Source organism: Hemiscyllium ocellatum, chromosome 11 (genome assembly GCF_020745735.1).
Source record: "Hemiscyllium ocellatum isolate sHemOce1 chromosome 11, sHemOce1.pat.X.cur, whole genome shotgun sequence".
NCBI lineage: Eukaryota > Metazoa > Chordata > Chondrichthyes > Orectolobiformes > Hemiscylliidae > Hemiscyllium > Hemiscyllium ocellatum.
Window position 1 is genome coordinate 65,725,713 of NC_083411.1, and position 15,633 is coordinate 65,741,345.

The 15,633-nt window shown below is 40.6% G+C and overlaps 1 protein-coding gene across 1 annotated transcript in view; it reads left to right on the forward strand.

Moving 5' to 3' along the window:
* LOC132820045 (sodium- and chloride-dependent neutral and basic amino acid transporter B(0+)-like) overlaps nt 1–15,633 on the forward strand; it is a 62,318-nt gene that overhangs the window by 19,401 nt on the left and 27,284 nt on the right. The window contains exon 5 of the mRNA XM_060831965.1: nt 2,678–2,816. Within this exon, the coding sequence (XP_060687948.1) occupies nt 2,678–2,816 (139 nt within the window). The remainder of the gene's footprint in view (nt 1–2,677; nt 2,817–15,633) is intronic.

Sequence of the window (15,633 nt, forward strand, 5' to 3'; positions counted from 1 at the left end):
GTGCTGGGAAGGCAAATGCAATTTTAGAATTTATTCTAAAAGGCTTAAAATGCAAGAGCAGGAATATACTGTTGTGATCGTAAAGTATCTATTCAGATTACTTTTGGCAGATTGCAAGCAGTTTTGGGCTCTGCTTCTAAGGAAGGATGTGCTGGCATTGGAGGAGGAGGAGGCTTACAAGAATGATCATGGGGATGAATGGCTTGTCATAGGAGGAGCAGTTAGGGACTTCGGGTTTCTACTTGATGGGATTCAGAAGGATGAGAGGGATCTTATTGAAACTTGCAAAATACTAAAAGGCCTATATAGAGTCTGATAGGACCCGAGACACAGCCTCAGAGTGATGGTACGAAGCCTCAGAGCTGAGATGAAGGGTGAATCTGTGGGACTTATTTCTGCAGAAGACAATGGAGGCCAAATCATTGAATATATTTAAGACAGAAAGATAGGTTCTTGATTAGTCAGGGGATCATAGGTTATGGGGAGATGGCAGGAGAATGGGGTTGAGAAACATATCAGCTATGATTGAATGGTGGAATAGACTTGATAGGTTGAAAGGCATAATGATCTTCCTATCTCTTATAGCCTTATGATCTTATTTTATTTCAAAAATGTTTAAGTTGTTTCCCTCTGAGTCAAGGAAACCAATGTATGACCTGCAACTGGTGTCAATTTTAAGTACCAATAGCCAATGACTTACAACAGTGTTTGCCCTTATTCAATACATTGGGAGGTGCTCTTCTAGTCAGCCGACTATGTACATATTCTTGCTGCATTTTGCCTCTTAAGGGAAGGTGTGAGTCTTGGAAAACAAGAAATTCATGATTTAAATAATACCTTTTAATTTCCATATATCTGCATTTTGGACTCACATTCCTGTCTGTGACCCTGTGCATGGGTCCAGGAAGTTACTCTCAATCTTTTTTTTATTATAAAACACAATTCACAAGTTTTGAAGCCTGGAAAGTGATCGTACTGGAGTTAGGGAATCAGAAGTAATTAATTATCAGGATTAATATTCATTTTCTGATCCATTAATGAAAGCTTATCACATGGCTTTTGACAGTGGTATTGCCCCAACCTCTGACCCACAAGGTTAATTTCTAACCCCCCCCCCAGAGGTGTGTCATAAATGTCTGAACAAACTGATCAAGGGATGTGGGCACCACTGTCTATGCCAATGTTCATTGTTTATCCCAAATGCCCTTAGTAATGTGGTGGTGAACCACTGCAATCTATAATAATGGTATAGCATAGATATGTATATTGTAAATATTGAGAGTTAGAACTTGTTCATAAGATGTGGATATGAAAATATAGTCATGAAAATACCTAAAAAATGTGTCAATATAATATCTGAGTTAATGTGTGAGGGATTGAGACCAGGGAGTTTGAGACTTAAGCTTATAGACCAGACTGAGTAAGGAGGCTGGGGTATCGTCTTTGAGGGATGGGATGTCTGAAAGCTCAGTGATTGGCTGGTCCTTCCTGAGTGAGTCTGAATACATTAACAATTACATGGCTAGCACAGACCAAGTGGATCTGAAGGGACACATTTGGCGCCCATGTAGAAAGTTCTTTACTCATTTGTCTCTTCTGTTTGTGCTCCACAATGCTGACATTTCTGTCAGCTTCAAACATGGTGTATGAGACACTTTTCTTAAAATCCCTAAATGATGCTGTCATTAGTGTGAACTAATGATGTGGAATACACGGAGGGAGCTCAGTACATGTACCCAGCGTGTACAGTCTGGATAGAATGAAGGGCCAATTAAAACCATTCGCAACCAATGGTGACTCAATGGAAATTTTTATCCACACAGCAAGAAGTTAGGATTGCATATGTATTGCCTGAGAGTGTGGTGGAGGTTACTTTTATTCAAGACATTCAAATGGGAGATCGATCATTGTTTGAAAAGGAAGGAGTTCAGAGCTACTGAGTGGAGGAACTAGGTGAAACTCTAATTTGGATTTTCACAACAGTTTGCATCGTCTCATTCTGTGCTATAATAATTTAGTGATTCTCTGTGCTGTTGCAGACTGGTGTTCAACAAAAAACATTGTGTCTCAGTCCCTGTGTGATTTCTTTCACATGCAGGATATGCTATTGAGTGTCATAGGATGCATCTTCATGAAGTGGGAACCTTCACTGTTGATGTACCTATTTGTGTGTTAAGGGAGCTTTTGGGCCACTTGCATCTACCACTAGTACCAAACACTTTATGGAAGCCAGTAATTGAACAATGCAATTTTCTTCTATGTCATTGGATACCTCTATTGGGCACCCACCTGAAAATCTACCCTCCTAGGAAACAACAGACCAGATAGAGTGAACCCACATATTGTGCCGCTTCCCCACCCCCACCCTTCAACACATACATAAGAATGCCAATGGCAGCCAGCATACCCATTTAAGACATCTCTTAGGGAGTCAATTTACGTCTGGCAAGAAAGGCCGTCCTCAAACCATCCTACCCTGGATTCAATGAGTGGACACTGGGAAGAAGAGAGGCTCTTCATTTTATATATTCCTACCTCAGTCTATGCCTCTGATTCTACCTTATGTAATGGATGAGGTTGGGTTGGGTTGCCCAGAGACCCTGATTGTACCACTAGAAATGGCAGCATTGTTCAACAAGGAGCAGTAAAGTTCTAAAACACATTCAACATTTTCTAGATCCATTTTGCAATCTTACTCTGGATGATGGATATTTTGAAGTCATTAATACAACATGGCTGCAGACGTATAATAACACTTGCCTAATTGGATCAGAAATCTCCATTCCTCACCAGGGTCCGTGTGAGCAATACTGGGAGTAAGTACATTAGTAAGACAGACTTTGATTAATGCTGACAAAAGAAACATTAAGTCAAAACTTCCTGTCTTCCATTCATTCTGAAAATTTGCAAGAAATACTAAAGTGAAGGGAAAATAACAGGAACAAAAAAAACCCAGAAATTGTTGGAGAAACTCAGCAGGTTTGGTAGCATCTGCAGAGAGAAAGCAGAGTTAATGTTTTGGGTCCAGCAATCTTTCTTCAGAACTGGACCTGAATCATTGACTTTGCTTTCTCCCCATAGATGCTGCCAGACCTGCTGAGTTTCTCCAGAAATTTTTGCTTTTGTTTCAGATTTCCAACATTTGTTTTATGTTAGTGGAAAATAACAGATGCTGAATGAGAGGTGCATTCCGATTGGTTGACAAGTGAACTCTGATTGATTGAGTTGTTACACTGAGGGATGTGCCCATGAGAGCTATTTGACATTTACCTGGCAGATTTTGTTTAAATTTAAACCAGGAGGTTGATAGATTGGCCAGAGCATTGCCCGAGTTAATGGCTGTCATCTATTCTGTTCATTTGACTCGGGGCAGAGCTCATACACAGTTTTTCTGTCTACAAAGATGATCCCTGTGTCTTCATATACAAAGTTTCCAGTGCATGCAAGTGTGCTACACTGGAAAATCATAATTGTAGCTTTATCCTAAATTTAATGCAAGTGTGATTACATAGAACATAGGAAAGTACAGCATAGAACAGGCCCTTTGGCCTACCATGTTGTGCCAAGGTTTAATCCTAATGTAAAATAAAATAACCAAACCTACGCACCCCTCAACTCACTGTTATCCATGTATATGTCCAGCAGTCACTTAAATGTCCCTAATGACTCTTCTTCCACTACCACAACTGGCAATGCATTCCATGCATTCACAACTGTCTGCGTAATGAACCTACCTCTGACGTCTCCTTTATACCTTCCTCCTAAAATCTTAAAACTATGACCCCTTGTGCCAGTCAATCTTGCTCTGGGGAAATCTCTCTGGCTGTTGACTCTATCCATGCCTCTCATGAGGGATATGGCCTCCTCTATATTGGGGTGACAGGCCATCTACTTGCGGAACGTTTCAGAGAACACCTCTGGGACACCTGGACCAACCAACCCAACCACCCCGTGGCTCAACACTTCAACTCCCCCTCCCACTCCACTAAGGACATGCAGGTCCTTGGACTCCTGCATCGCCAGACCATAACAACACGGCGGCTGGAGGAAGAGCGCCTCATCTTCCGCCTAGGAACCCTCCAACCACAAGGGATGAACTCAGATTTCTCCAGTTTCCTCATTTCCCCTCCCCCCACCTTGTCTCAGTCCCAACCCTCGAACTCAGCACCACCTTCCTAACCTGCAATCTTCTTCCTGACCTCTCCGCCCCCCCCCCCCCCCCCCAACCCGGCCTATCACCCTCACCTTATCACCTTCACCTTAACCTCCTTCCACCTATCGCATTTCCAACACCCCTCCCCCAAGTCCCTCTTCCTACCTTTTATCTTAGCCAGCTTGGCACACTGTCCTCATTCTTGAAGAAGGGCTCATGCTCGAAACGTCGAATCTCCTGCTCCTTGGATGCTGCCTGTTTGCTGCGCTTTTCCAGCAACACATTTTCAGCTCTGATCTCCAGCATCTGCAGTCCTCACTTTCTCCATGCCTCTCATTACCTTGTATACCTCAATCAGGTCACCTCTCTTCCTCCTAATCTCCAGCGAGAAAAATCCGAGCTTAGTCAACCTCTCTTTGTAAGACAAGCAGCATCTTGGTAAACCTTCTTTGCACCCTCTCCTAAGCCTCTGTATCTTTCCTATAATAGGGCGACCAGAACTGGACACAATATTCCAAGTGTGGTCTCACCAGGGACTTGTAGAACTGCAACAAAACCTCGCGGCTCTTAAACTCGTTCCCCCTGTTAATGAAAGCTAAAACACCACATGCTTTCTTAACAACCTTATCCACTTGGGTGGCAACTTTGAGGGATCTATACACTTGAACACTAAGATCCCTATGTTCCTCCACACTGCCAAGAATCCTGTCTTTAATCCTATATTCAGCATTCAAGTTCAACCTTCCCCTTCTAAAATGCATCACTTTGCATTTATCCAGATTGAACTCCATCTACCATTTCTCAGCCCAGCTCTGCATCCTGTCTATGAGGTGCTGCAACCTACAGTAGCCCTCGATACTATCAACAGTACTTCCAACCTTTGTGTCATTTGCAAATTTACTAACCCACCCCTCAACCTCTTCATCCAAATCATTTATAAAATTTACGAAGAACAGAGGTCCAAGAACAGAGCTCTGTGGGACCCCACTCAACATTGACCTCCAGGCAGAATGCTTTCCGTCTACAACCATTCTCTGCCTTCTGTCAGCCAGCCAATTCTGAATCCAGACAACCAAATCTCCCTGTAACCCATACCTCCTAACTTTATGAATGAATCTACCATAGGGAACCTTATCAAATGCCTTGCTGAAGTCCATATACACCACACCCATTTCTCGACCTTGTTAGGACGGAGCTACCGTCCCCGGTGTTCGTTTGAAGGAGAGAAACACTGGATCTGATTCAAAATATAAGCTTTTACTGAGAGAGAGACGTACACAATACAGTGAGATGTTTACTGCTCACTGGAGAAAGCACCTTCTGATCTATTGTTCTCTTTGTCTAGCTTTTAGCCCCTCGCATCCCAGTGCTACATCCTTATTTGGTAAGAAGCGGTATACTCTAATAGGATTGGTCCCAAAAGTGATAACATTCAGTTACCTCAGTATGAGCTACGTGCAATCTAACACGGTTTCAATGTCCTGTTATCTGTTCACCCTCCCTGGGGCCTCATTATGCCATCAGTGTTTCAGTCTGTTCTTAGTGTAACATAATGGCTTACTGTTGTCTAGTGAAGCTAACAATTTCCAGACTTGCAAATACTACCTTACGTGAGCACTACCTAACAATAAAGTTTCTGAACACAACCTAACCTTAATAATGCTTCCTAACACTCCCTCCCTTGGCCTCGAAAGAGGCCACACAAAATACAGCAGTTCGCGCGCAGCAGTCAGGACCCGGATGGTCGGTGAGCGCTCCTCCGTCGATCATTTGCAAGACCGACCATTTAGCCAAACCCGGCTTGTCTGACTCTAGGGAGACATAGTTATAGGGGATAGGAGTCCCTAAGCAGCATACAACTACACAAAGCATTCCGCGCCGCAAAATCCCTACTCTATGCGCCTCTCCAGTTCGCATACAATCGTTAAGGCACGAGAAGCAGTGAAATAATACATAACAGACATAAGCACTCAAAAGTTGTAAACATATACAAAAAGCCACCTCAAAACCAACAAAACGATTACTGAGTATGATAACAAAAGCGAAGAGAACCAGAGGAAAACACAAAGTGGATGAGTTAGGACGCCTGCAGAATGAAGGTCTGCTGTTCAAAGAACACCCAATTGTACAACCTCCCAGTAAAATCGGTCGTATTATACCATGACATCTTAAAATAAATTTTCAAACTACTGACATAGTGTCAAATCTTTTTGCAATAGGATTCAATGAGCTCTCCTTCCTTCCCAAAGGTTTGTTGTTAAGTCGGTTCTGGAAGATGACACAAAACTGGCATTTTCCTTTGTCAAAAATACAGTGAATACAATGTCAAACTGCTGGGTCCACGATTTTCCTTATATCAAGCTGCTTTGCAAGCCAGAAACTTGACCAGATTCCCGACACGGATACAAAGGCCAGGCATCTGCTAAAACCACATGACCACAGGCCATTATTCTGAAGGTCAATACACGACTGTGCCTGTCTTAGGTTGTCCCTCACTCGAGGAATCTTACCCGTCATTGGCTAACCAGTCACCTTCACTTGACCAATAAAAACCCACATCCATTTTACAGCTGTCAAGTACGGACACGGGCAGTGGTAACTGGCTTATCATTGTGAACAGTGGCCGTCGAGACCAATCGAAGCCATTTAGGAATACCAGATGATGGCTAGGAATCTCTTGAGTGAACAATAGTCTCTTGAGTCTCGAGACATATAGCACTTCACAATCTCTAACTGCAGCATAAAAGCACAAATTTACCTGTTGTCAATTTGAACGGGAAAGAGAGAGAAAAAAATACACAACTAGGGGGTCTCTGCACCTCAGCCCTCACATTCTGAGGCCCTAATATGGGAAGGATTAGAAATGAGAGATACAGTTATAAAGTAAAATCATAAGTTGTCCCGCGCTTCTCTCTCAAGCATATCTCCTCCATTCCCTCTGATACCGATCCCGTAATCTTCTCTTGGGGTGCCCCCATCACAGGCTCCTCCAGCACCGCTGCCTGGTATGCGGGTGGGGGGGTTATCCTTTCCCGTCAGGGCATGGTCGATCGTTCGTGTCACAAGCGTCCTGATACATGGTATACAACAACAACCACAGGTAATAAAGATAGCAACAGAAATGCATAAACCAAGGGCCAGCTGTCCCAGCACAGTTCCCCATCTACCGAATGTGCTATTCAGCCAATCTATCACTGGGTTTTTTTTTACCCCCAGCTGTTGCTTCAGCTCAGTGGCTAAGGCTCGGAGTTTTATCAAGGTTTTAGTGAGCTTGCCATCCGGGCCAGTGTTGTTTGATACTGTCCCTCATTCCCAGCCTCCCATTCAGTAAATAACCTGTTTCTTCCCAATCTTTCCACTTGCCAACCAATTTTATATCCACCTCAATAAACTAAATCTATTCCCACATTCTTTAATTTTACGCACTAATCCCTTAATGAGACTTTGTTAAAAGACTTCAGAAATTCCCAATAAACCACCTCCACTGGCTCCCTTTCGGTAACCTCATTATTTACATCCTCAAAACATTCCAGTAAATTTGTCAAGCTTGACTTCCCTTTCATAAATCTATGCTGACTGTCTCCAATCCTGATAATGGTTCCCAAATGCTCAGCTATTCAGGCTATGGAGGATCAATTTACTGTGTAATCCCACGTATCTGAGGACCCAAATAGAAAAGTACAGCACAGAAGATTTCCCTCCCTGCTGATCCAGAATCTATATTTAACACCACATTTTGCAGAACAGTTCCAAAGGTTCCCCATTTTCCATAAGGACGAAAAAAAATGTTCAAATCTGTGGCCTTTGAAACAGTGACCTCCAATCCTCATCTCATTTTTAAATGGACTAACTCCTGAACATAACTTTCCTTTCAAATACAGTTTTTCCATGGATTATTCCACAAGTGTTCTCATCACTATCCTTTTTAAGAGCTTTAACAGATCATAATTTCATTTTCCTCTGCAACAGCACAGTGAAAATATTTAATGATAATAAAAGTACTGGCGATGTTTAAGTAAAAAAAATGACCACTTTCACCTTAAGATTACCTCATCTGTTTTGACTATGCTTTTATACTACATTATATTCGTGATTTTATCATTCCAAATGCCACTTTCTCATTCCTTTATTTTCCTTCTGTTGCTTTTGCTTTAGTCAATTTATTCTTGAAAGCTCAAATCTAAATGTATTTTCTTCAGTCAGACTATATTACCTTGCTCTCTGTTCAACTGGTTTTAAAACATTCTCCACGGTTATCTCACTATTCAAACTGTTTCTTTTAAATGTTGTCACTAAAATAAACATCCCGATGACTTTATCTTTCAGACTCCATTTTTTTGATCTGAACCTAATCTGGTCATTACTACCATGTGCTAAGAGTTGAACCTTCAACCTTCAAGTCATTCACTTTTCTGTTTAACCACCTAGAACCAAAACTGGAAACGTTCCTGGTCAGACATGCAAACTGCTGATTAACAACTAGTCCAGGATGCGCCCCAAAACCTTTTCTCATTTTTCGTCTATACAATTAGCGTGTGCATTATCATGATTCTGTTCCTACTTCAAACATCTCTGAATATTGGAACATAGAACATCGAAAAATACAGTGCAGTACAGGTCCTTAAACATCCTCAATTATAGCGTATTTCATTATAGTACCTAGTTCCAACACATCAAAACTGGCTGCACACCCAACTGAACTGGTCAAACAAGCTAACAACTTTCTTCTTTCAGATACAAAACCACCTTTCCGTGATGACCCAGCAGAATTTATCAGAATGCAGACAAGCTTAAGGCTGTTGTCTCAAAGTCAATTCCAACTTCTCCTGCTCAATGTCTAAGCCTATAAAGTTTCCCAAAACCTGACCTCCAATGTTAAAATTGACTTTAAACATAGCTATAATAATTGCTCAAATACCACAGAATCACTCATAGAAAATTATTGGCATTTATTGACATGAAACATATCTGAAAGTTTAACTGTGGCACTGATAGAACATTGCTAGATCTAATTCAGTAAGACAAATTTAAAATCAATCCATAAATGCATTTGTACGATTTCCACAGCTTCCATTTTATACTTCCCACCTCTTCTGTTGATTTCAAAACTCAGCTTGGTCTGGGGCCAGGCTGACAGCCGCTGCAATTCCTTCTTTGCCCGCTATGAGGTAGATTAGTTTAACCGGTCCTCTCCTGTTCCTCTAAAATGCCCTATCTTTCCACAATAATGGCATCCTGCCTGTGGAGACCTTCGTCTCTGCCCCTGTCGCTCAAACTCTCTATCAAATGCTCCTCCATGTCTCTCCCTACTCCCTTTCTTCTCTGCCCTACATGCTATCACTCGCTGCTCCAGTTGCTCACTTTTGGCTGCATTCTTCCCCTAATTACCTCATCAACCGCAGCTACCATCATTTACGCGTTCTGCTCCTGTCACTCGCCCTTTCTCTCTTTACAAACACTTTCTGTGCCCCTCCTAACAATGCGTGATGACAAAATGTTCAAGAACAAACCTTTCAGCTCAGTGAGTAAACTTAGAACCTGAGCTACATATCTTCTCAAAAACTGCAAATACACTTCTTTTCTGAAAGATAGTCCTAATTTACTAAACTAGGCAAGATTCACCTGTGATCTGTTGTTGAATCTCAGAAGAGATTAGCGTCTGGTATTTGTACTGTAACCCATACCCATTATCCATTCACAAATTAATTACAGACCCATAAGCTCCTCCTTCAACAGGGGTAGGGTCATCTTCCAGTTTTTTGAAATCTTGTACTAAATTCATATCCAGTACTTAATAGTGAACAAGGGGAATAAGTCCCTTACTCTTAACCACAACTAAAATTTAGTGAATGAAAAAGCTAAAGTTAATCATAGCTGTCTTTGTACAGCCTACTAGGTATGTGTCCAGATGCTTAATAACGAAGACCTGTTCAAAGTATTAAAAAGGTTTTAGCCACCATCAGATCTGCATAATTGAAAAAATGAAGAGAAAGTGCTTGACTTGAAGTCTGTAGGAATATAAATGCAACATTTTAGTACATAGTGTTATATTACCAATACGGAAAAATCTATCTGATTTCTTATCTCATCTTTCCTAGAACCGTCATAACCAGGTTTGGAATTGTGGAATTAAAATTAGGTGTTTGACCACAGTTGTATTAGGAATTGGCACAAAATCTGTGTGACCAGGACTGAATCCCTCCTGTTAGTGAATAGCTGTGAAAAGTACTATAAAACAACCAGAAATTTAAATCCAGACTTTGCAATACAGAAATATAATATTACTCTATCATCCAAGCATCCTTAAGACTTAAAATTTATTCCTCTTCAGAAAATCCCATTTCCCTCTAGGACTAAATCTCGAATCAACCTTGTGCAAATAAACCATTTAGCAAAATTGACACCATAATGATGTCATTCACTGTAGAGTGCGAAGCTTGAATAGATAGAGGTTTCAACACCCATTCCACGCAATAAGCTCAGCTCAGAATCTAAGCAAAACCGATGGCAGAATATTGGCATCTCAAAATCATTGATTACTGAGGCTAAAGCAGAAGCACGATGGATCATGTAAAAAATGCTTGCCTGCAGGTCTTAGAAAAGACAGACATAGAGACCTACTAAACTTCACCCACAAAACTAAATATTAAATTGAGAGAGAAAAAAAATGCTGTTTGATTATTTTGATAAACTGCGAACAACTCCGGATGGTGCAAATGTCTTGTTAACACAAACAAAAGATCGAGAAAATAGAAAAAATAACAAAACGCATTGAAGTAGAAAACCATCTGGAGAGGGAGGGAGGAAAGAACAGCAGCAGGTTTCACTTTCCGTAACACCATGCCTTCAACAGACGAGCGCTCCAGTATCCCCATATAAGTTTCCTTTTTTCCTTAGTAAATAGTATATTTAAATTAGGCATTAAACCAGCCCACATATACATACTGGGTTTTTATCATAGATTAATCTGTTCTGAAAATCCTATCAAATTCTCAACCAAGACCGTTATTTCCTCTTATATATTCCGACCTCCCCACTAGTGAGGGGAACACACACTCACCTTATCTCCTCGTTTTCTATCGGTACTTTCCAAAGGGGACAAATCATTACGTTCTTCCATTTACCTTTCTTCTAAGAAATATTGCAGTGTCCTTAGATTCCCATATTCTTAAACACCAATTTACCAAATCATGCTTGTCTTACTTTAATGCCTGTAACTAACTTGTAAGCATATTTATATATTTACGTCCATTTATCCAGTATTCAATTTTCAAAATGTAAAATGCATACAGTAACCAATTTTGAAGACCATTGTGATCACTCAGTTTTAGTTCCCCATTTTAGATCCAAAAGTAGTTTTCTTAAGTACTGCTGGTCAATCATTACTCAATTAAAATACTTTAGGTCGTAAAAATAATCAGAGCTGTCTTACAACAATTTGTCAATTCAAGTTAAAAACTTCTAACGCATGCACAATGGTCGAATCCAAGGTCACAGATAATAACCATGGAAACATTCGTTTTTAACAATTACCCACTGTCGAACGAAACTTCGACTGTCCTTCATATATTGCTTTTATGTAAAAATAAAAGAGGTTAGTAAGAAAAGTAGTTAGGGAGTCATGACTCATAAAAGAACAGAAGTTATTAGCCTTAAAAAATCATGTTAAGCTCACATAAAAGAAATCACTTTAAACAGCAGTCCTGGAACTCAAGCTCTAGAAAGAAAACTTACTCATTCAATCACCAACAAACCAATGTGCATTCAAACCAAATCACAAAGGGTTAAATGTTTTGCTAGCTATACACGCGCTCTCTCTCTGTTTGCACAGTCCTTTGTGAATCCCCTTACCCCTAACCCTTATTCCTCGCAATCCTTCTATCTATCCTTCTCTCTTGGTTTCTCTTCCCTTCGTCTTTTTTCACCTTCCATTTTTCTTTATCTGTCTCTGTTTGTTCTGAAACTTCGGTTCGTTATTTTGGATAAAAGAAAAATTAACTCTGTCTGCAACTTGACCATGAAGTCACTGTCAACATAATACTGGGTCCAGGGCACTACATATTTTGGCTCTATATTGTTTTAATTTTAAAAATATCTCAATGTCGCTTATACAACTGTGAATTAAACTCAATGGGAGTTCTCTAGCCAATCAGAGCCCTCCATTGCTGAATGGGAGTTCCTCGTCCAATAGAAAAAACACACACACAGACCTGGCTGCCGCAGTCCATTGAAAAAAGATCACAGAAATTCACACCCACTTGAGAAAAGCAATCAAACCGCCAGCTGTGCAAACAGAAACCCCTTGAAAAAAATCATTATAAACCACAAGCAATTTCACCCCGGTGGCAATGGAAACCAGAGAGAAAAAAAAATTGGAAGTCAATGACTGCCCAGACCATGCAGTATTTATACAATAAAACATATTCACAATTTATTTGGAAGTTGTACTTGCTATGAACTGACACAGGGAGGACATAAAAGGGAACTTTATAGGTTCAGGAATTATACCAAAGTTCAAAGGTTTTTTTTCTTGTAACGTTTTAAAAACTTTACTCACGCAAAATAGAGCGTCTGAGCTATAGCCAAATCCCACAATACAAATACTATAATCTCTGGAATAGAAATTGCTTCGCTTATAATCCTTATCTACAGTGACTGCAGCTTTAATATTTTATTTTGAAATTGAATCAACAATTAGTAATTTAGAACATTAATTATTAAAATCAGTTTGTATTTCATCACAGATTACTAAATTCCATATTATTTTAGTTGCATTATTGTCTTTATTCCTACAATACAGATATTTCACGCTTTTTGGACCCTATCCAATAAGATGCACTCTAAACAAGATATTTTTTTTAAATATTAATTTGTTTTCCGACGTGTTACCTGGTGTGATAAATTTTGAGCACGATTACCTGCTGTCTCTTCTATATTTATAAGAACATTGGAAGAGTTGGATGGAAAAACTCTTTTTCTACTAGAACATATTCAAATTCACAAAAATTGCCAATACAAATAGTAATAAGTTTTACTTGGTATTTACATCATTTGTTATTCTAAATATGTACATTATGTATATCTGTATTTACAAGAAGGTTTATACAAAGTGCATAAACCGCATCTCATCAGGCTTTTTAAAAAAAAAATGCATAATCTTAGGGTCATGGAAATGAGAGATTCCTCGCAATCCCCACCTGTACTCCTCGGAGTACAATAAATCTAGTATTCCTTACATTTTTTTTATTCTTTGCCGAGATCCAAAAACTCTTTTCTGCCTCTCCTGCCCTCTGGGGTCTTCTTTCATAACACCTCATTACTCTTTCACTTGCATAGTTGATTTGAAAGCCTGCCCCCCCTTTGTTTCTGTTTCTATCTTTCTTTGTCACTATCTCCATCGTTTCCCACTGTAAGCTGTTGTCAAAAATAAATTTTCCTGCTGTCCACCTTTTAATACTTTCATTTAAACATAAAAATTTCTCCCAAAAAAAAATGGGGATCAACCTTATCAGATACCACCTAATCTTTTCTTCCTCTCTCAATATCTATTAAAATTCTATCCTGAAAGAAAATCACGTTAAGCATTCATGAAATTATAATCAAAAATAGCACACTGAATCAAATGACAGACAACAAGTTTTAACATAAAACTATTACCAAACAGATGAATTCAAGCCAAAGCACAAAGTGTTAAACTGCTTGTTAGCTGAGAATGCCTGCAGCCAGTCTCTCTCTTTCACACAAACACACTGCCGGCGCATCAGCATTCACTCTCTCTCTCTCTCTCTAGGGCAACAATGCAAACTGCTCTGACAGACTTCCACACACAAACTCTTCTTCTCCCACACACTTTTACTAACACCACAATACTTGTACACACATACACACACCACACAGTCGCTCTGTCAATAAATCTGTGTCTGTCACTGTCCCCGGTCCGCTGTCTTTTGTCTCACGCTCCACCACGGAACTCCTGGGTGTCGGGCGCACGAATGCACCACCTCGACTCCCGACAAAACCAGTCCCGATCAGCGCTCGTCCTCCGGTCAAGGGAAGTATATTTTTTACTCACCGGTCCTTAGTGCAAGGGGAAAGCCTACGCTTAACCCGACTTCGTTCTGCGCGGGGCGAAGCATACGCTTAACCCGACTTCGTTCTGCGCGGGGTAAAGCCTAAGCTTTACCCATAACAATACTTTCAGCGCCCACAAAGGGGATTTTTCTCTTTAAAACACTAACCACCTCTAGGAATTTCAGTGCCCACCTAGAGGACTTTTTTTTTCTTTAAAACACTACCCACCTCTAGGACTTTCAGTGCCCACCTACAAGACTTTTTTTTAAAAAAACAATAATACTCACCACCCCTAGGACTTTCAGAAACCGCGCGGCCGGGATGACCCTTCACCGAGGGGACTTTTCTTCATAAATAAACGGTCCGACTCTCTCTCGGGCTGCCAAGCCCACAATTTTGGTTGGCAAAGAGTTGTGAGACGCCGAGCAAATAAGAATTTAGCGTATTCAAATCCCTACTGGAGATCTTTTTTGAAAAAGGCGCCTCGGAGCCTGATTAGAAGTGGCCGGCCGTTCGGCGACCTCTCAATCCCTGCCAACAGGCTTGTCTCCACTCCCTTCCCACGTTCGGGGTCACCAAAACTGTTAGGACGGAGCTACCGTCCCCGGTGTTCGTTTGAAGGAGAGAAACACTGGATCTGATTCAAAATATAAGCTTTTACTGAGAGAGAGACGTACACAATACAGTGAGATGTTTACTGCTCACTGGAGAAAGCGCCTTCTGATCTATTGTTCTCTTTGTCTAGCTTTTAGCCCCTTGCATCCCAGTGCTACATCCTTATTTGGTAAGAAGCGGTATACTCTAATAGGATTGGTCCCAAAAGTGATAACATTCAGTTACCTCAGTATGAGCGACGTGCAATCTAACACGGTTTCAATGTCCTGTTATCTGTTCACCCTCCCTGGGGCCTCATTATGCCATCAGTGTTTCAGTCTGTTCTTAGTGTAATATAATGGCTTACTGTTGTCTAGTGAAGCTAACAATTTCCAGACTTGCTAATACTACCTTACGTGAGCACTACCTAACAATAAAGTTTCTGAACACAACCTAACCTTAATAATGCTTCCTAACAACCTTCATTGACCTGCTACGTCACCTCCTCAAAGAACTCAATAAGATTTGTGAGGCATAACCTTCCCTTCCCAAAGCCATGTTGACTGCCTTTAATCACACTATGCTTTTCCAAATAGTCATAAATCCTACCCCTCAGAATTCTTTCCAAAACCTTGCTGACCACAGACGTAAGACTGCCTGGCTTGTAATTGCCAGGGATTTCCCTTTTCAATCTGCCATGTTTTATCGCCCACTCTTTTACTCTGCCTGTATCCCTCCAGTCTCTGTGTGTCATCCTCACCATTTGCCTTCCCATCTATTTTCATATCATCCACAAACTTGGCGATAGTCCATTC